The sequence below is a fragment of the Narcine bancroftii genome, chromosome 1, assembly GCF_036971445.1.
Source record: "Narcine bancroftii isolate sNarBan1 chromosome 1, sNarBan1.hap1, whole genome shotgun sequence".
Taxonomy (NCBI): domain Eukaryota; kingdom Metazoa; phylum Chordata; class Chondrichthyes; order Torpediniformes; family Narcinidae; genus Narcine; species Narcine bancroftii.
In genome coordinates, this window is record NC_091469.1 from 410,482,913 (window position 1) to 410,505,278 (window position 22,366).

General features: G+C 42.6%; 1 protein-coding gene across 3 annotated transcripts in view; it reads right to left on the reverse strand.

Moving 5' to 3' along the window:
• Positions 1-22,366, reverse strand: part of grna.1 (granulin a, tandem duplicate 1) — a 42,149-nt gene that overhangs the window by 16,594 nt on the left and 3,189 nt on the right. For all 3 annotated transcript variants that reach the window (XM_069913944.1, XM_069913942.1, XM_069913943.1), the window contains exons 2-3: positions 8,585-8,645; positions 5,744-5,884 (exon numbers count right to left, since the gene is read on the reverse strand). In XM_069913944.1, coding sequence (XP_069770045.1) covers positions 5,744-5,884; positions 8,585-8,587 — 144 coding nt within the window. In that variant the 5' untranslated portion in view covers positions 8,588-8,645. The remainder of the gene's footprint in view (positions 1-5,743; positions 5,885-8,584; positions 8,646-22,366) is intronic.

The window sequence follows — 22,366 nt, forward strand, 5'->3', positions numbered from 1 at the left end:
TGGTCCTGTTTCAGGACCACATTTGGGGAAGAAAGGAAGGTAATTTCATTTCCCATACCTCAGTTCCTGAGAAATGCTGGGCAGAAAATACCACCCAACATCCATATACCCCTTGTGTGGAAAAAGAAGGAAATAATATGGGTCATTATATACAGATTCCTAATACCACTCCTTTCCCTCTTAACGGTTGGAAGGGTGACTCAGGCCCACCATGCCCTGATGGACTCTGGTTTTGCATACACCAGCGTACTGTTCCAATGAAAAGTTCCACTCCACACTCGAAAGTGCCTGCCCCTTTAAGACAGCCGGACTTAGTTCGAGTCCATCCAAATAACCATGAAAGTTTCGGTAATGCAGTTGGGGGAGATAACCTTTTTGTAGATCTTGCAACTAAAATTGCAGGAACTTTTAATGTAACCAATTGTTGGGTCTGCGGGGGTCCACGGATGTCAGAGCAATGGCCTTGGTGGGGGGAACCCCTCAATTCATTGACCATGATTTCCCGAATTTGGACAACTAACCGAACGAGATCAAGAGAAACTTGGTCTCTCTCTAACGTCCCCTCTGGTTTTTATTGTCTCTCACGAACCGGCAAATACCCAGTAGGAAAAAGTCCCTGCAAGGCTGTATGGATTCGCATTTCGCCTGGTATTTTCACTTGGTTTCCTAAACCTCTGACTTGGTTCTTATCCACTGTTTTTAAAACTAATTGCCTACCCCTGTCTAATAGCAGTATTCAGTTTTGGAATTGTACCAGTTCCACCATCACAGGACCATACCAATCAAACCCCGTTCTTAAAAGAGTTTGGGAAAGGGGGTATGGAGTATCCCCAAATGGATTATTCTGGGTATGTGGTAATAAAGCTTATACTCGTCTTCCCTCACAGTGGAGTGGAACTTGTTTCCTAGGAATAATCCGCCCAGAATTTTTCCTCCTACCCCACAATCACGGTCATAAATTAGGCGTGAAGGTTTTTGATACATTACACCGTCAACCCCGCTCTAGCGCGGTACATTTGAGACAATGGGGAGATGATTGGCCTCCAGAACGCATAATTCAATATTATGGTCCCGCTACATGGGCTCAGGATGGATCCTGGGGTTATCGTACTCCTATTTATATGTTAAATCGCATTATTCGCTTACAAGCAGTCCTTGAAATTGTTACAAATCAAACAGCTCTAGCCCTGCAATTACTTGCATCCCAGCAAGGTCAAATGCGCTCTGCTATATATCAGAACTGTCTGGCCCTAGACTATCTCCTAGCCACGGAAGGAGGTGTATGTGGAAAGCTTAATTTGACTAACTGCTGCTTACAGATTGATGATAATGGCCAAGCCATTCGAAAAATCGCTGATAATATTCGTACTTTGTCCCATGTACCGGTTCAAACCTGGCATCCTTTTGCACAATTAAATTGGATGGACAAATGGTTTGGGGGAACCTGGTGGCGTACCTTCTTGTGGGTCATCGGAGGTATTTTATTCCTCCTACTTATTTTGCCCTGTATTATTCCCTGTCTACGCAGCCTGGTGATTTCCATGGTCCAACAGGCTATGCAACCAGGGGGACTGGGAGACCCTGTTAGAATTTTACTTCAGCACGAGATTAATGTATCATGAAACGTTTCTCTTCCCCAGGTTAAAATCCCCATTCATATATATATATATATATATATATATATATATTACACACATTTTAAAGAGAGAAAGGGGTGGATTGTTATATAGAGAATTTAGGTTAAAATTACTTAAGTTAAAATGTGATGATTAATCATAAAAAGGGAAGCCAGAACGGACAGGGAGTTTACTAGCAGCCAAGGACAAAAGGTTCAGCTGAATATGTTTTTTTAAACCTATCTTTTCATGGTCATAGTGAGAGACATGCAGGAGACAAAAGATTGATAAGAAGGGTGAGAAACAGAATTTAGTGTATGTAGAGTTCACAGCGTACGTAACGAACGTGATAATTAAAAATGCAGTTATACTTAGAATGCTTTTGTAATACTAACCAATTAAAACAGTATTAATAAGAAGGGGAAGGGCAAACAATAAGGGTATAAAAATCAATGCACTGTATGTATCGGGGCTTAACTGGTGAGAAGCCAGTTGAGTCCAACTCTGCAGACTTGTAAATAAAGCTTGTCGTGTCATCAGTTTTAAAGAGACTCATGTGTGAGAAGTTTTATTTCTGACAGTGCACATCCTCATTGCGAACTGGCCCCTCTTGTATTGCCACGTGGCGGGGCAGCCATGGGGAAATGACATCGTCAGAGATTTCTCTCTGACTCCAGCATCCCTTCCAGCGCACACCCTGGGCAGCGATTATGATGTCACAATGCATCAGGTGACTGAGCTCATGCTGCCCTTAAAGGAGCGTGCTGAATTTGAATCAAAACAGTTGTAAATGACCCTCAACATGGTGGCTGTGTTTTATCCACTGCTCTCACCGCCACAATGGTGACCCCGACGAGCCCAGATGTTTTTCTGGACTCAAAACACCATGGATTCACCAGAGGTTAACACTGTCTCCATCAAGCTTCCCCCCTTTTGGACCCACTGACCGAGAACGTGATTCGGGCAGCCAGAAGCACAATTTCAACTCCACAACATCTCCTCAGATGCCACGATGTTCTATCATGTCGTGAGTGCTCTGGACTAAGATACGGCAGCAAGGGTGGACAACATCATCCACCACCCCCCGGCGACGGGCAAGTACACTGCCCTCAAAGACCTGCTGCTTGGAACTTTCATGCTAACTCCCCAGCAACAAGCTTCCAGGTTCCTTCACCTAGATGAGCTTGGGGACTGTAGTCCATCAGCATTGATGGACGAAATGCTGGCCCTGGCAGAAGACCACAAGCCTTGTTTTCTCTTCCACCAGCTATTCCTGGAACAGATGCTGGAGGACATCCAGCTGCTCCTCACAGATGAAGACTTCTTGAACCCGAGGAGAGCAGCAGCCCGTGCGGATGCCCTCTGGTGCATGAAAAGGGGGATCGAGGCAGCCCTCAACCAGGTGGCACGACCAGGCTCTCTGGACCAGACTGGATGAAAGAACTAACCTGGGTCCTCCTCGGGATTAGGATGGCACCCAAGGAGGACCTACAGGCTTCAGCAGAGGAGATGGTCCATGGTTCACCGCTTTCTCTGCCGGGTGAGTTTTTCGGCCCAGACCCTAACACCATGGCCACCAACAAAAATCTGCTGGCGGACCTACACAGGCGACTGGCCTCCCTAGCTCCCCCACCCCTGGTACACCATGGAACCCGGTCGTTTCATCTCCCCAAAGAGCTCAACTCGCCCCAGTTCATTTTCATGGGGAGGGGACCACGAGGTGAGCCGTATGAGGGGCCATACAAAGTCTGGAGGAACCTTCACCCTGGACGTTGGGGGGAGAGAGGAACTTTTTACGGTGGACCACCTGAAGGAGGCCCATCTGGACTTATCACAGCCGGTGCAGACCAAGTGACAGGATGCGTAGCCGGTTCTGGGGGGGGGGGGTTATGTGGAGGTGCACATCCTCACGGCGAACCGGCCCCTCTTGTATCGCTACATGGTGGGGCAACCATGGGGAAATGGCGTCATCAGAGGTTTCTCTCTGACTCCAGCATCCCTTCCAGCGCCCACCCTGGGCAGCGATTATGACATCACAATGCACCAGGTGACGCTGTGTTTCTTCCACTGCTCACACAGCCACAGTATTAAGAATACCTAATGGGAAGTATCCTGAGCCTTTTGTGATTGATCTGTACATGACGTCTGTGTGCAATCTTGGTAATTATGTATTAGGGAGATCATCACTGCATTGGAAAAATGGATCAGGAGCATCCTATCTCAGATATGAGTCAGTGGGATAGACACAAAATAGCTAAAATACAATCTAGAGATACAAGAGCCTACAAATACTGGAATCTGGAGCAAACAACAAGATGCTGGAGCAACTTAACAGATCAGGCAGCATCTGTGAAAGAATATGGCCAATTTTTGCTCTGAAGAATTGATTCTCCATTTCCCACCTATTGGAAGGCTATTGGGAGTCTGTTTGGCCCACTGGCAGCATTAGTTGAGGAGGGGGGAGGTAGGAAATGGAGTCAGCATTTTGGGTCAAAGAACGCAAGTTAGAAATGGAAAAGCAAGAAGACCAGTATGTTCTAATGTATAGAGGGTGAGGTGGAATTAGCAGCTCCTTCTCATTGAATCCCCACAAGCGCATTGCTGATCATGGAAGGAAGCAATGAATGTGGCATTAAAAAAAGAGAAAAGTTGGAAGTACTCAGCAGGTCAGGCAGTGTCTGTGGAAAGAGATAATAAGTGAATGCTCAACGGGTCTCAGACATGAAACCTTAACTCTATTTCTCTTTCCGCAGATGATATCTGACCTGCTGATAATTTTCAACAATATTTGTTTTTGCTTAAGTAGATAAGAAATAGGAGCAGGCCATCAAGCCATTCAAAGAGATCATGGCTGATCGGGCCATAGACTCAACTCCACTGACCCACCTGATCTCCATAACGCATAATTCCCCTTTTAGTCAAAAAATGTATCAAACTGTGTCTTAAATATATTTAATGAGACAGTTCCTACTGCTTCCTTGGGTAGTGTAAGGTAAAACATCATGAGATGGGAATGTGTAAGGAGTTACCCTGTACAGGGCTGTAACAAGAAGTAGAGGTGTCCTTGTACTCCTGTTAGGTAAAACATCATGAGATGGGAATGTGCAGGGCTGTAACAAGATGTGAATGCATCCTTGTACTTACAAGATAAGAGAGACATTGATGGATTGAGAGGCAGGAAGCTAGCAGGGAAAGGATAGCAACAGTTTTAGTCATTGGACAAGTAATGATATGATGATGTTCTAAGCATGTATCCAAGGGTATAAAAAATCACCATTTTGCTGATAACGGCAGAATGCATTCTCCGACTAACATGGTTAGTCGCAAGTGTTACAATCCGGTAATAAAGAACAAAGAACCCTGATTTCGACTCAGTCTGGTGTTTGTCTCACTCATTCATGAACAAAGCAGACCTAACAGTAGGGAATTCCACAGATTCACTACTCTCTGGGAGAAGCAGTTCTTCCTCATCTCCATCCTAAATCAACATTGAGGCTGTCCCCAAGTTCTAACATCTGCAGTTTTTTATTTGATTTTTTAGGAAATATAGATTTTGTTGTGATTTTCTTCAGAAATTAATATTAAACCCTCAGAATCAGTTTATTATGGTCCAGGAAAACAGTGAAGGAATACTCAGTGCAAAATAGTCTTTTAATGAAGTCATCAAGAGGGTGAATGGAAACAATATGCAGGGGCCAGTTAGGAGGTGATGAACCAGGGAGGGATGAAGGACAACAGACTGACAGGGAAATGGAGACAGTTGATTGGCATATGCCAGACAAATGGAGGATGGTTTCTATTTGTTGGTTCTATTGATTCAAATAACCAGTTAATTAGGTACTAAGAAAGATTAAAAAATACAAACCTGAAACTTGACTGATTCAATGCAGGTAATTGTAATGGTTTAGTGAAACTCTGCAAATCAGCAGACCATCATGCTGTTTAGAATTTCGTTTTTCGAGCATGATCAGCAATTAAAACTTAACCAAATGGTCACATTGCGGAATTCCTCATGTGTTTAAGGAAGTGAAATTGGCATGATGTAAAACCACATGCAGGATTTCTTTAAACAGGCGTAAGTCATACTCAAATCTTACAGAACTCAATTATAAATTTATTTTCAGTACCTCTTCTACAAGGCAGCAGCCATAATTACCATCTTGAAGTTTACAACATGTTGATTTATCCGGGCAAGAACGTCCGTCTGGACATCTCAATGTCGCCGAAGATAAGTGTGGCAGCAACAAAATTGTTATCAGCGGCCACATCTGCATGAAAAAAAGGACAGTTATATTGCTAACAGCACTTGGGCATTTCTATCATTAAGGGAAGTGATTATTCATAAGAAAGGAAGACAAAATTGCATTATACAGTATGTCAAAGAAATTCAAACAACTGGTTAATTTTTGAAATTTAGTTATTTTATTGTGGAAATCTCATTAAGATCATCCCCTAATTCAGGGATGGCCAACCTTTTAATTTTTAATGTAGACATCCAGCATGGTAACAGTCCATTTCAGCCCATGAGTACGTACCGGGGGTGTAGGTTAATTGGGCGGCACAGACTCGGTGTGCCGAAATAGCCTGTTAGTGTGCTGGATGTCTACATTAAAAATTAAAAGGTTGGCCACCCCTGCCCTGATTCCAAATGACCCAGAACCTGGGGTGAGTGGTAAAGCAATGATCCTCAGTGCTGACCTCTAGAGAAGTCACTCATAAGAACTATCATGTAAAGGATTTCTATATTCCAGCAACATGATAATGATTGAGCAGCCCATTATATTGAGAAATTCTCAAATAAATCAAACTGACAAACAAGATGCCTCAAAAATGAAAATGTATTAAATATAAAAGGAATAAAAAAGAAAATAAATAACAAACAATAACTGGATAGCCAATCATGTTAAAAAATGTGTTCTGTCGATATTATAGATAGATCTTCAGTGGTCTTATAGTAGTGTATTTGGGTGCTATTGGGAGGTCCAAGCACCTAGTAGTTGTTGGAAAGAAACAGTTCTTAAACCTAGGTTCCAAACTTCAGTCTTCTGTACCTTCTGCCTGAAGGAAGCAGCTAGAAGTGAGCAGGGAGAGAGTGATGGGGTTATGATATTGTTTATGAGGCTGCCTTCTTGAGGCCAAGCAGATTAGGGAGTTGAGAATCAAGGGATGGATGACCAATCTGATGTGGAAGTTTTAATCCATAAAAGCAGATGGGCCAGACATGAGTTCAGGTTAGTGAAACAGTGGCAAAGACAGGTGTTTCTGACTACCTTTGAACAGTGATTGAATATATGGAACAAGTATTGATCCAGGGAGAAAGTGGCAATACAGAGGCAGAATGAATGGAGCCATGGCCAATTTAGTGGGATGCAAGTGTGAAAGGGGCTTATGATAGACAGGGCTGCATCTGCCACTTTCTTCAGGCTTCTGCATTCCAAACCATGCCACCACGCAACCAGTCAGTATATTTTCCACAGTACACCTGTAGAAGTTTGAAAGGGCCTTTTCCCAGAGGCTACAATAGTGGTGACTTTATCTGGATTTTCAACCACAGAATTTTAGTCCTCTGAGGAATTAATAGCCAAGTAATTTTTTTACCCAGATCTGACTGCAGGCCACTTGTGACTGCCAACTCACCATATGCAGATCTTGCTGCTAAACTAACCTGCACCGTACACATGGCATCATTATTAAAGCCCTTTTCACACTTGTGTCCCACTAAATTGGGTGTTTAGTGTCCTGGGATAGGAATGGGGATTTGTATTTTCACACTTGACTACTCCTAACTGGGACACTGAACGCTTTCACACTTGCAAGGAGCCAACCTCGGGGTTAGGACTGTTTTACCTTCAACCGGTGATGTCATGACGCATCGAGTGATGGTGGACCTTCCCTAAATCCTGATCAATGTATTATGCTCTTATATTTGAACAAAATTAATCATGCCTAATTATCACAAAATTAAGCTTTATGTACAGCACAGTATGAGACCTTCAACCCAGTTGTTGTTGGTGCCAACCTCGATAAACCTTTATAAGAGACCGTGGGAAAGTGCTAGCAAAAATAGCAATAGCGGACAATTTTTAAACAGAGTGGGAAAGTTGGTAGTGGCTTAGCACACAGTTTATCTAGTTTGGGAGTTTGTAGCACTATAGCACACTATTTATATGCCATAGGATAGTTGGTAGCACTATCGCGTACAATTTATAAATACCGTGGGATAAAGTGGTGGAGGACCTGCCCTTTCAGAATTCCATGCAGCAGAGAAAGGGCTGTATGTATGATGTATGCATGAAGCTCTCATGGATGGGTTTCTCTGCTGTACAACATTCTGGGAAGTCAGGTCCACTATTACTTTTACTCAAGGTGTTTAGAAATTGTGCGCTATAGTGCTACCAACTTTCCCACACTCTTTAAAAATGTCCACCATTGCTATTTATTTCCTCTCTCTCTCTCTCTCTCTCTCTCTTCTGCTGCGACTTTCCAACGGCAAAGTTTATATCTTCACATTAATCTTTTCTTCCTTCACATTCCTGCACTCATGCAAAAACATGGATCATTTTAATCCCACAATGCAATTCTCCATTTCACACTTGGCTGATTGCAACACCAGTGTCTGCAGACATTGGGGATTGTACTAGGGGTCGAGGCCAACAATCTCTGGCGGGAGATAACATCATCTGATGCCAGCATTGAGCTGACATTGCTTCCACATTACTTTTTAAACTATTACCCTTTGGTTCCTCACCAGGGTCCACCCTGAATTTCTTAAAATTTTCTCACTTGGTCATTAGTAATTTTGATTTCCATATCAACTTACTTTTTCTATTTTTGGCTTTCAGGTTGTCAGCTGAATTCACAATGACTCTTCAGTCCTGACCATTTACATCCTCTTTCCATTCCCATTTCCTTTTTCATCCACACATTCAAAGTTATTTCTGCAAGTCTATTGTGGACTGTGCACTTACCATGATTCTGGGATGAAGTTGCACTCCAAGAATAACTGGAACAATTTCTGTTTTTTAATAGCTGTGGAAGAAGAAAATAATCAGTTTTACACAAATGTAAGTTGCTTGTTTATTGGTGAGCAGGGGGAGGGGAAATTAAATTTTCAACCTGCAAGCAGCTGGGAGGAGTCATGTGATGGAGTAGTTGCCGGTAGGGTAAAACCAGCCCTTTCCAGAAAAGAAGAAAAAAGTTAAGAAAAGACAAAGTTCAATAAATACAAAATAAAAGAAATAAAAGATAAAGTTGTAGAGAAGAGAAAGAAAATGGCACCTAAGAAGGAAAAAGTAAAAACAAAGGGGAAAAAAAGAAGAAAAGACACCGGAAAAGAAAGGAGAAGGCCTTACCTGCACAAAATAACAGGGAGCCATGGTGGAGAAGAGCGCCCGATCTCCGACGTTGGTGACGGCCCTGCAGAGTCGTGACCCCCCCCCCCCACCCCGACCAGTAGACTGCAAAAATGGCTCTCTGAGCCAAACAAAAGTGCACAATCAAAGGAGAAGGATAACACCGACAGGAGGGGGCCTCAGCCAAGGAGCGGGCAACCATGGCGCGACCAGCTGAGGGATGCCCGACACCAGGGCTCTCAGCTTGAAGAAGAGAAAAGCGACAGGAGAGATGAGAAAGAAAGTCGACGCAGTGAAAGGAAAGAAGAGCAGCAGCAGGAGGCTGAACAGATGAGAGGCTCAGAAGAAGAAGACCAAAAGCAAGAGGAGGCCCAACAAAGTGAGACAAGCAACTCAACAGGAAAGACAGAAGAGACACAGATACAAAGAAGAGAAGAGGAAGAAACAAACACAGGTACAGACACAGTAGAAGAGGAAGAAGAAGACCAAGATCTTCACAGTGAGATAGAAGGTAAAACAGTTGGAGAGAATATAGATAAAGCTTTTTTTGATGAACAAATGAGAGCATTAAAAGAATGGTTGTCATTAGAATTTAGTGCAATTAAAAGAAAAATGAAAAACACAGAAGATAAAAATGCAAAGATTAGAGCTAGTCATGACAGAAATAGGGAAAAGAGTAGAAAATGTGGAAGAACGAGAAACGGCTGTAGAAATGGAAGTAAACAAATTAAGAGGAAAATTGGAAGAAAGTGATAGAAAAATTAAAGAGACACAAGAGTTGTTAGCTCAGGAAATTGATATGTTGGAAAATTATAGTAGGCGAAACAACGTAAAAAATAGTGGGCCTAAAGGAAGATGAAGAAGGCATAGATATGAAGGAATTTATAAAAGAATGGATCCCAAAGGTCCTGGGAACAACAGAAATGCAGGAAGAAATGGAAATAGAAAGGGCACATATAACACTAGCTCCGAAACCACAGACACATAAAAAACCAAGATCCATTTTAGTAAAATTTTTGAGATATATGACAAGAAAATATATTGGAGCGGGCAAGGAAAAAAATTAGAGAAGACAATAAACTATTGGAATACAAGGGTCAAAATTTTTTTTTTTTACCCAGACATAAGTTTTGAACTCTTCAAGAAGAGGAAGGAGTTTAATACAGCAAAATCGATCCTCTGGAAAAAAGATTATTATTTTATGTTAAGACATCCATCTGTGCTTAAAATATTTATCCGCAGAGAGCAAAACAGACTGTTCTCAGATCTGGAGGAAGCACAAGAATTTGCAGAATGCTTGCAGGACAGAAGGAGAGATGAAGAGATGTAACAAGAATGAAGAACGGCGATAACATATGCATAAAAATGTAAAAACAATGTATATGTAAAGAACTAAGAAAAGGGAAAGAGAAGGGAAGGAAGGAAGGAAGGAAGGGGAAAAAAAGGAGATCTTTGTTACATGTGTAAAAAAATGTTTTCTGGGGGGTTGGGGAGAGAATAACCATCACTGCGAAATCAGTTGACGTTTGCGAGCAGGTTCGCAATCCAAATGAAAAGGGGAGTTGTGGTTGCTCGGCAAGGGATAAAGGGCAACTCAGAGTGGGGAGGGATATTTGGGGTTAAGGGAATATTGGATGTGGGAGTTGTTAGAGTATTTTATGTTTTAAATGTGTTGTCATACATTGAGTTTAAAAAGGGAAAACTGAGAGATGAAGGGGACAAAGGGGATGGTGGTGGTGAGGAAGCAGAAATTAGGTGTAAACAGGATACAAGATGGCCATGTTGAATTATATGACTATAAACATTAATGGAATACATAACCAATTAAAAGGAAGAGGCTATTAAATTTACTGAAAAAAGAAAAAATTATATATAGCATTTGTGCAGGAAACGCATCTAACTGAAGTGGAACATAACAAATTAAAGAGAGACTGGGTAGGGCACGTAGCGGCAGCATCATATAATTCAAAAGCTACAGGTGAAGCTATATTAATTAATAAAAATGTACCAATCAAAATAGAGGAGGAAATAATAGATCCAGCAGGGAGGTATGTAATGATAAAGTGTCAGATATATTCAGAATTTTGGAATTTGCTCAATATATGAGTAGGATCCTAATGAGTAGGATCAAAAGTTTATGCAAGATATTTTTTTGAAGATTGCAGATACACAAGGAAATATATTGATAGGAGGGGATTTTAACTTTAATTTGGGTCCAATGTTGGATAAAACTGGACAAAAGACTAGCAAAAAGATTAAACTGGCCAAATTTATGGTTAAATCAATGCAGGAAATGAAACTTATGGATATATGGAGGAGGCAGCTCCCAAGGTAGAAGGAATACTCATATTATTCGAGTAGGCATAAAACATACTCAAGGATTGATATGTTTTTGTTGTCGGCCCATATTCAAGGGAGAGTTAGGAAAACTAAATATAAAGCTAGATTACTATCTGATTATTCACCCCCGTTATTAGCAATAGAACTGGAGAACATCCCACCAAGAACATATAGATGGAGGTTAAACTCCATGCTACTTAAAAGGCAGGAATTTAGAGTTTATTGAATGCCAAATGAAAACATATTTTGAAATAAATACCGAATCAGTGAAAGACAAATTTATATTATGGGATGCAATGAAAGCCTTCATTAGAGGACAGATAATAAGTTATGTAACTAAGATGAAAAAGGACTACAATTGGGAAATAGAGCAGTTGGAAAGGGAGATAGTAAGTACAGAAAGGGAACTAGTAAAAAGGGACGATATAACAAAAGGGAGAGAATTGGTGGACAAAAAAATAAAATACGAAACATTACAAACGTATAAAGTGGAGAAGAACATAATGAAAATAAAGCAAAATTATTACAAACTAGGAGAAAAAACACATAAAATATTAGCCTGGCAACTTAAAACAGAACAAGCTAAAAGAACTGTACTGGCATCAAGGAAAAAGAACAAACAAATTACATTTAACCCAATAGAGATTAATAAGAACTTTAAGGAACTTTATGAACAATTATACCAAACTGAGAATGAAGGGAAAGATGATAAAGTAGAAGAGTTTTTAGCTAAAATTGAACTGCTGTAATTGCAAGAAGAGGAACAAAACAAACTGATAAAACCATTTCAAATAGAGGAAGTACAGGATATATTAAAAAAGCTGCCGAACAATAAAATGCCTGGAGAGGATAAAACATTGAAAGAGTTATTAATTCCTCCTCTCCTGGAAGTAATGAACTAGAGAGACAAAACACAAAACGTGCCAGATTCATGTAAGACAGCTATAATTACAGTAATACCAAAGACGGGACAGGATCCACTAACACCAGCATCATATAGACCAATATCTCTACTTAATTCAGATTATAAGTTAATAGCAAAATTATTAGCAAACAGATTGGTCGATTGTGTACCAAAAATAGTAAAACAAGATCAAACTAGATTTATTAAGAAAAGTCGGACAGCGGATAATGTCTGTAAACTTATTAATCTAATTCATGCAGTTCAAGGAAACAAGACGCTAACAGTGGCTGTTGCTTTAGACACAGGAAAAGCCTTTGACAGAGTAGAATGGAATTATTTATTTAAATTATTACAGAGGTTCGATCTACCAGAAAAATATATTAATTGGATTAAAGCATTATATAATGGACCATTGGCGAAGCTAACAGTAAATGGATATGTATCAAACCAATTTAAATTACATAGGTCAACTAGACAGGGATGTCCATTATCCCCCTCACTGTTCGCTTTAGCAATAGAACCATTGGCAGAACTGATAAGAACAGAAAATAAAATAAAAGGGATAAAAAGGGATAAAAATAAAGGAGAAGGAGTATAAAATCAGATTATTTGCAGATGACATCATAGTATACTTAACAGAAATATCAATGAAAAAATTACATAAGAAATTGAAGGAATATGGAGAAATATCAGGGTACAAGATTAACTCAAATACAAGTGAAGTGATGCCAATGAGTAATGCGGATTATACAGAATTTTAAAAAGAATCACCATTTAAATGGCAAACACAAGCAATCCGATACCTAGGTATTAGGTTAGATAATAACTTAAGCCACCTGTACAAATTAAATTATCAGCCACTAATAAAGAAATTGCAGGAAGACTTAGAACATTGGAAAGAATTACCGCTAATGTTGATAGGGAGGGAAAATTGAATTAAAATGAATGTCTTCCCAAGGATACAATACTTATTTCAATCGTTACCAATTCCTTTAACAGTGAAATTCTTTAATGAAATTCTTGTGCAAAGGGGGGAAACTGAGGATAATGTTAGATAAATTAACAGAGAGGTTACCAAACTTTAAAAATTATTATAGAGCAGCACAATTAAGGTATTTATCGGATTTTTACCAGACAAGGGAAAAACCAGACTGCACTAAGATAGAACTAGATAAAATAGGGGAGAAGGTACCAGAACATATACTTTATAAGTGGGATGGAAAGCTGGTACAATATAAAAGCTCGCTAGTACTGCATCATTCACTCAATATATGGAAGAAGATCCACTTAGAAAGGAAAAAAACGAATGACCAAATACCAAAATTACTATTGATGCAAAATCTGCTAATCCATTTTACAATAGATAACCTTTCCTTTAGAGAATGGGAGAGAAAAGGAATCAAAAGAATAGAAAATTGTTTTCTGGAAATAATTTATTATCATTTGAACAGTTGAAGTACAAATATGGAATAACTCATGGTACAATGTTTGTATATCATCAATTGAAAGCTTATTTAAAGGATAAATTGGGAAACAGACTGAGATTACCAGAAAGAAGCAGCTTTGAATATGTGACTACAGACACAATGATAATTAAAAGATTTATAACGAAGTTGTACATTAAGCTGCAATATAAGGAAAATGATGTAATAAGCTATAAACCCAAAAAAAGTGGGAAAAGGATTTAACCATAAAGATAAAAAATGAAACATGCGAAAAGTTATTTTCTGGAACTATGAAGAATATAATAAGCACAAAGTTACGCTCGATACAGAATAATTGGTTCTTTTCTTTGGCTTGGCTTCGCGGACAAAGATTTACGGAGGGGTATGTTCACGTCTGCTGCAGGCTCGTTGGTGACTGACAAGTCTGATGCGGGACAGGCAGGCACGGTTGCTGCGGTTGCAAGGGAAAATTGGTTGGTTGAGTTGGGTGTTGTGTTTTTCCTCCTTTGTCTTTTGTCAGTGAGGTGGGCTCTGCGGTCTTCTTCAAAGGAGGTTGCTGCCCACCGAACTGTGAGGCGCCAAGATGCACGGTTGCAGGCGATATCAGCCCATTGGCGGTGGTCAATGTGGCAGGCACCAAGAGATTTCTTTAAGCAGTCCTTGTACCTCTTCTTTGGTGCACCTCTGACTCGGTGGCCAGTGGAGCGTTCGCCATAGAACACGATCTTGGGAAGGCGATGGTCCTCCATTCTGGAGATGTGACCCACCCAACGCAGTTGGGTCTTCAGCAGCATGGATTCGATGCTTGCAGACTCTACCAGTTCGAGTACTTTGATGTTGCTGATGAAGTCATTCCAATGAATGTTGAGGATGGAGCAGAGACAGTGCTGATGGAAGCGTTCTAGGAGCCGCAGGTGATGCCGGTAGAGGACCCATGATTTGTAGCCAAACAAGAGCGTGGGTATGACAATGGCTCTGTACACGCTGATCTTTGTGTGTTTCTTCAGGTGGTTGTTTTTCCAGACTCTTTTGTGTAGTCTTCCAAAGGTGCTATTTGCCTTGGCAAGTCTGTTGTCTATCTCGTTGTCGATCCTTGCATCAGATGAAATGGTGCAGCTGAGGTAGGTAAACTGGTTGACCGTTTTGAGTTCTGTGTGCCCGATGGTGATGTGGGGGGGCTGGTAGTCATGATGGGGAGCTGGCTGATGGAGGACCTCCGTTTTCTTCAGGCTGACTTCCAGGCCAAACATTTTGGCAGTTTCCGCAAAACAGGACATCATGCGCTGGAGATCTGGCTCTGAATGGGCAACTAAAGCGGCATCATCTGCAAAGAATATTCACGGACAAGTTGCTCTTGTGTCTTGGTGTGAACTTGCAGGCGCCTCAGATTGAAGTGGACTGCCATCCGTGCGATACCGGATGTAAACAGCGTCTTCATTGTTGAAGTCTTTCATGGCTTGTTTCAGCATCATGCTGAAGAAGATAGTAAAGAGGGTTAGTGCGAGGACGCAGCCTTACTTTATGCCACTGTCAATGGAGAAGGATTCGGAGAGCTCATTGCTGTATCTCACCCGACCTTGTTGGTTTTCGTGCAGTTGGATAACCATGTTGAGGAACTTGGGGGGCACCTGAGGCGCTCTAGTATTTGCCAAAGCCCTTTCCTGCTCACGGTGTCAAAGGCTTTGGTGAGGTCAACAAAGATGATGTAGAGTCCTTTGTTTTGTTCTCTGCACTTTTCTTGGAGCTGTCTGAGGGCAAAGACCATGCCAGTAGTTCCTCTGTTTGCGCGAAAGCCACAGACGAAGATTGATGGAGGGGTATGTCCACGTCTGCTGCAGGCGCATTGGTGACTGATAAGTCCAATGCGGGACAAGCAGGCACAGCTGCAGCGGTTGCAAGGGAAAATTGGTTGGTTGAGGTTGGGTGTTGAGTTTTTCCTCCTTTGTCTTTTGTCAGTGAGGTGGGCACTGTGGTCTTCTTCAAAAGAGGTTGCTGCCCGCCGAACTGTGAGGTGCCAAGATGCATGTTTGGAGGCGATATCAGCCCACTGGTGGTGGTCAATGTGGCAGGCACCAAGAGATTTCTTTAAGCAGTCCTTGTACCTCTTCTTTGGTGCACCTCTGTCTTGGTGGCCAGTGGAGAGCTCGCCATAGAACACGATCTTGGGAAGGCGCTGGTCCTCCATTCTGGAGACGTGACCCACTCAGCGCACAGGTTATGTATCACACCCCAAAAATTTTAAAAATGAGATCCAACATTATCAGATAGATGTTTTCGCTATAAGAAGGAAATGGGAACAACAGTACATGCAATTTGGGTATGTGAGAAAGTCAAAATGTTTAATATCTAAGTCAGATGTTAAATAAAATCACAAAAAATATCATACCAAAAAATCCAGAGATCTTTCTTCTAAATAATATAACAAGTAAGGAATTAGGCCTCAAATTGGATAAAGCGCAAAAAAGATTTATTATGATAGCCTTAGCAGTAGCAAAAAAATGTATAATGTCAACTTGGAAAATGGAAGAGAGCCTGAGAATACAGCAATGGTACAGGGAAGTTAATAAATGTATTCCATTGGAAAAAATAACATATAATTTAAAAAATAAAGTCACATGATTTGAACGTGACTTGTCTCAGACCTCCACCCCCTAAAACGATAAGAAGACAAAACGACTTAATCCAGTGTGTAAAAGTCGATGACACATTTTTCTTCTTTATTTTTCATGGTGTGATGACATTGTTCAATGGTTTTATTGTCTTGTATATGTTTAATTATTTGTTTTGGAGGAGGGTGGGAAGGTAGGGGTTAAAACAAGGGAGAAAATGCCACTGCATATTTAATGAGAAACATTTGTATATATTTTGGTTGATATGGTTCACAGTGTGAAAAATTTTAAAAAATTTAAAAAATCTGCAAGCAGCTATAAATTTGTTGAACATTAACATCCTCTTCAAAGATTACATTTGAAAACCAGAGGAGTTAAAAGATGGCAAAAGGAATGAAATGTGACAGTGCCCATATAAAATCCATTACATCAGTGGAAAATGTTTGTGCAATGCAGATGGTGACCATCTATTGATCAGATTTAGACCAGTATGCTGCCACCAGAAGTAGTTTCAAATGTCTGCCCTGCCAATAATTTTTATAATCATACAATCAGGTTATATATGATCATCTGCTATTATTCATAAAGTTTACAGCGTTATGAGATGCATTGATAGGATATTCAATCTGAATCTGCGAAAAAGCAATGATCAAATTGTAGCGGCGGCTGGCACACAGAGATGTGGACTGGCACATAAAATGGCCGACGAACACAGCCACTCTGTGGACTGGGGGTGACACAAGCTGTCATCCCAGGTGACCTCCACACGGCGGGAAGATGGGGAACTCTGGTGGGAATGCTGGCCAATCCCAGGCCAGAGTTCCGATGACATGGGGCCCTGATGTCAGCGCCCAGGGCCCATATAAGCACGCTGGCCAGAGCAATAAATCAGTCTCATTTTCCAAGGTTTTGGAGTGCGTGTCATTCTTCTCCATGCTCGCATAGCATGAACACTACATTGATGACCCCAACAGGTCCAACCGGCAGTTGGACCCAAAGATGACATCAAACAGAGCCATTGACCATCCACACTGTCTCACTCAGTCTCCCAACATTTTGGGTGACACATTGCCGCCAACGACACCCACTACTTCTACATTGTAAGCACCCTCAATCAAGATACAGCGGCAAGGGTCATGGATTTCGTATGGTAGCCTCTGGAGCAAGGCAAATACATGGCTCTCAAAGACCTGTTAACCCACACTTTTGGGCTTTCCCAATGCGAGCGCACAGCCCGATTGCTGCACATGGACAGATTGTGGGTCAGGGCTCCATCCGCCCTAATAAGCGAGATACTCGCTCTAACCAAGGGCCACAAACCTTGCCTGCTTTTTGAGTAGATTTTTCTGGAACAGCTGCCTAAGTATGTCCGACTCTTGCTCATGGACGAGAACTTCAGCAACTCCAGGCAGACATGCTCTGGAGAGCGAAGGACACCAGTGCCGTCGTAGACCACATCAGCAAGTTCCACAACAGCCGCCTGCGAGATCAATGCCAACAGAAAGGCACGTTAATATCCTGAGACAGCTATGCTACTATCATCAGTGATGGGGTGCAGAGGTCTATTGATGCTGCCCACCCTGCGGGTTTTTGGGAAACGCCCTGGCCCACCGTTGTTAATGGCTGGAGCAGTTGGCCCACGTGATAGCCTCCTCTTCGTCTGGGACTACTCATTGGGCAGGCGTTTCCTGGTCAACACTGGTGCCGAGATAAGCGTCCTGCCCTCCTCAGGCCTCGACACCCACAACAGCAAGCAGGCCCCAGCACTGAGTGCAGCTAACATCTCCTCCATTTGGACCCACAGTATTCGCCTTCAGTTTGGCAACACCCATTTTACATGGACCTTCACCCTTGCACCACTGGCGCAACCACTCCTAGGGGCCGACTTCCTTCATACTCACTGCTTGATCGTAGATCTCAAAGGGCGTTTGGTGCAGAACTTTTCAGACTCTGCCTCTAGTGGAAGCCAAGGTACCTGCCTCCCACCTTGAAGTGCCAGTTGATGAAGTAGACAAAGACGATGTGGTCAAACAATTATCATGGCTTTTATCAGCAGAAACTTATGGTACAATAATGAAAGACAATGGGTGCGTACACAGTTATATCCAAGGGGAGTGTCTTTAACGGTAGAGATAATGCACAGCCAATGTCAGTATAGCAAGGCTTGCCAGAGGGGAGACAGGCAGCTTAGCAGATATTCACCACAGTCTTCCCCTGGCATAAGAAGGGTTAAACTCAAAAGAAAACTTAAGCAAGCAATACATGGATACCATATTTGGCATTGAGGATTCTCTAACAGCCAAAACATGCCAGTATCTAGCAAAGCAATCGAAATATAATGAGATTTTTTATAAATACTGCACCCTCTCAAGTTGTTTACGAATTCTAGTTGATTTTCTCAGAGGAACAGGTGCAGGCCTTGTAGGCTTTGCAACCTTGGGAACTAATACAGGTCCTAGGTCTGTCGTGTGAGAAGGTCTGACTTCTGGACCTGCTCCAGAATTGCCAGCATGAGGCATTGAAGCCTCAGCATGGCCATCTGAATGCTTACTAGGGGTCACAGGCTGGGGGGGTGAGTCCAACTTCTCAGGCTCACTCTAAGTAAGAGTGTGAGGAAGAGGTGAAGCAGGTGGGGCCAGATCTCTTAGAAGTACAGTGTCAGTGCTCCTGTCTGGGAATTTAACATGACCATAGTTGGGGTTAGTATGCAGTAACTGAACTGGTTGGACTAGAGCACACATGTCAAACTCTGGCCCGCGGGCCAAATTTGGCCTGCGATATAATTATATTTGGCCCGCAAGATCATTTCAAAAATGTATTAGAGGTGGCCCGCCCTGCAGCGAGAGCCGATGCTATTTTTTGGTAATGTCACCCCCACCATCCTCCCCCTTCATTGCAAATCCTTCCCCATTGTAACACGAGAAATTGTAACACGAGAAGTCTGTCGATGTCATCAGCCGGAAAGCCAGTTGGAAGGCTCCCCGCACAACCAGTCACTTCTCCCACCTGTCGAGCGGTGCGCCTGTGATTTCCTGTCAGCGCGACGGGCATGGCAGGCTGCGCATGGCCCCCAGGCAGTGCGAACCCCGTGCAACTGGCACTGGATGGCCCTTCCACAGTGCGAGCGCACTTTTCCCAGTCGCCACGGCCTTCAGCGCTTGCACCCGCGCGGACCCCAGGGACGACTGGTTCGGCCCTGCACGTGAAGAGAGAGATGGTGGTTGTCCGCAAAGGCTGATCGGCAGTGTGCTGGGCCTGAGTGGGTGGGTAAGCAGGGGTGGGCAGAGGGTGTAGGTGAGGAGTAATGGGCAGGGGAAGTTATGGTGGTGCGAGGGGCAGTTAGAGGGAGGGATGGGTAGAAGGAGGGGTGGATAGGGAAGAGAAAAAAGGGGAGGGGCAGGGCGAGTAGGGGAGGGGTGATTAGAGGGTGAGAGATGGGTAGAGGGAGGAACAGGTTGAGGGGAGAGGCAGTAGAGGGGCATGTATAGGATGGGTGGGTAGAGGCAGAGCGAGTGGAGTGAGGGGTGAGTAGAGGTTGGGTAAAGGACTGGTCAGGTAGAGGGATGGTGGGTCGAGGGTGAATAGAGGCCTAGAGCCTGAGGAGTGAGCAGGAAATGCTGAGTCCTGATGCAGGCCAAAATGGACACAGCCTGTGAATGCTGACTACATCTCCACAGGGACCAAATATGTTTCCCTCAGGTCAAGCAAAGGGTGAACTTGAGCTACCCACTCCTGACCTGTAACATTATCCTCCTAAAGTTATATCCTAAAGTTTAACATTACATATGTTGAAAGAAGAGAAAACATGCAGATGTTGTTCAAAATTTTCAATAAATATTTAATTCGGCCCTCGACTTAGTCCAAGTTTTTAATTTTGGCCCTCCGTGAATTTGAGTTTGACACCCCTGCAGTAGCTGAACTGGTTGGACTAGGGAGTCTGTTTTACGCGCCTGAGCATGGCTCTTCTGCAGCACAGTTCCAGGCTCAGATAAACAGGCTGGCCAGTCCATCACAGTTCCTGATTTCCTAGGAAAGGCAAACATACGTTCATGAGGTGCTTGATTTGTTGCAGTACACTATAATGACCGAATAGAATGTAACACCTCAGGCAGCACCTTCTGCCACCAGGTAACAGGGTAACCATGTGTCCTTAATGCAGGTTAACTGTTAACAGTCTTCCAGACTGTAGCATTAGCCCTTTCAACCTGCCCATTGGCCTGTGGATTGTAGCTCGTGGTACAGCAGGTGGCAATCCTCTTTCGTAGCAGGGCTTGGTGCAGTTTAGTGCTCGTGACTGCTGACCCTCTATCTGTATGAATGTTATTGGGAAAACCAAAAATGCTGAAAATTCTGTCAAGTGCCTTAATGACAGACGCTGACGAGACGTCAGAGCAGAGTATCGCAAAGGGAAACCTTGAATATTCATCAATTACAGTAAGGAAATACACATTTTTGTTGTTGGAAGGTAATGGCCCTTTAAAATTTAATCTAATCCTCTCAAAAGGTCAGGTTGCCTTGATGAAAGTGGCCTCCAGAGCTTTTAAGTATTGTGGTTTGCATTCTGTGCAAACAGGACACCCTTTAGTCAGTTTTCTGACTTCTTTCAAGGAGTAAGGAAGGTTGTTAGCCCTTATGTAGTGGAAGAACCTTGTGACTCCTGGATGGCACAGTCTGCTATGGATCTCTTTTAGCCCTTCCAGCTGAGCACCAGCAGCAGATCATGACAACGCGGCAGAGGGATCATTTAACCTGCCTGGTCTGTACTGGATCTCATAATTATAAGTTGAGAGTTCTATTCACCAGCGTGCCATCTTATCGTTTTTGAATTTACTTTTGTGTTTAATACTGAACATGCAGGCTACAGATTTCTGATCAGTGACCAGAGTAAATTTTCTGCTGGCTAGAAAGTGTCTCCAGTAGTGAATAGCTTCAATGATAGCCCGGGCTTCTTTTTCTATGGCAGGATGTTTTAGTTCAGGTTTGCGTAACGTGCAGGAGAAGAAGGCCACCGGTCTGCGTTTTTGATTAAGGGTTCCTGCAAAAGCACAATCTGAGGTGTCAGTTTCTACTTTGAACAGGACATCTCGTCAATGGACAACAGTGCAGCTTTGGCAATATCAGCTTTTATTCTCTCGAAAGCCTTCAAGGCCATTGGAGAGAGAGGAAAAGATTTAGTGTCAAACAGAGGGCGTGCTTTCGTAGTGTAGTCATGTACCCATTTGCAGTGGCAGGAAAAGAATCCCATACACCTTTTAAGGGCTTTTTCTGAGTCTGGGGGTGGTAACTTCTTAAGGGGAGCCATTCTTTCCGGATCGGGGTGGATTTCACCTTTGCAGACAATATAGCCCAGAATGGGTAGCTCTGTCATGTTGAAATCACATTTACCCTCGTTAAATGTAAGGTTAAGTTCTTTAGCTGTTGCTAAAAATTTCTTTAAGTTATTGTCGTGCTCAGTCTGTGTTTTCCCACAGATAGCGACATTATCCAGATAGGGAAACGTACCCTGTAACTCATACGTTCTAACAATCTTATCCATTTCCCTTTGAAACACCGACACACCATTAGTGACTCCAAAAGGTACTCTTTTAAACTGGTATAACCCTCCATCAGCCTCAAAGGCCGTATAGGGTCGTTCCCTTTTTATAATGGGGATTTGGTGGTAAGCTGCTTTGAGGTCGATAGTGGAGTACACTTTATATTGAGGTATCTGATTAATCATTTCATTGATGCGTGGCAAGGGGTAGACATCTAGATTAGTGTAACAGTTGATTGTCTGGCTGTAGTCAATAGCCAGTCGTTTCTTAGTGTGATTTTTCACAACTACCACCTGGGCTCACCATGGACTCTTACTGACTTCAATTACTCCTTCTTTAATCAATCTCTGGGTCTCAGCTTTGATAAACTCACGATCCTCTTTACTGTAAGAACGGCTCAGTGGCAATCGGCAGACTCTTAGGGGATAAATCACTGAAAAGGGAAGGAGCTTTGATCTTTAATGTGGAGAGACCGGAGTAACTAGCACCGGGGACGGTAAGTGTGGGTAGTGGCCCATCGAAATTTAACACTACACTTTTCATCTGAGATTGAATATCCAACCCCA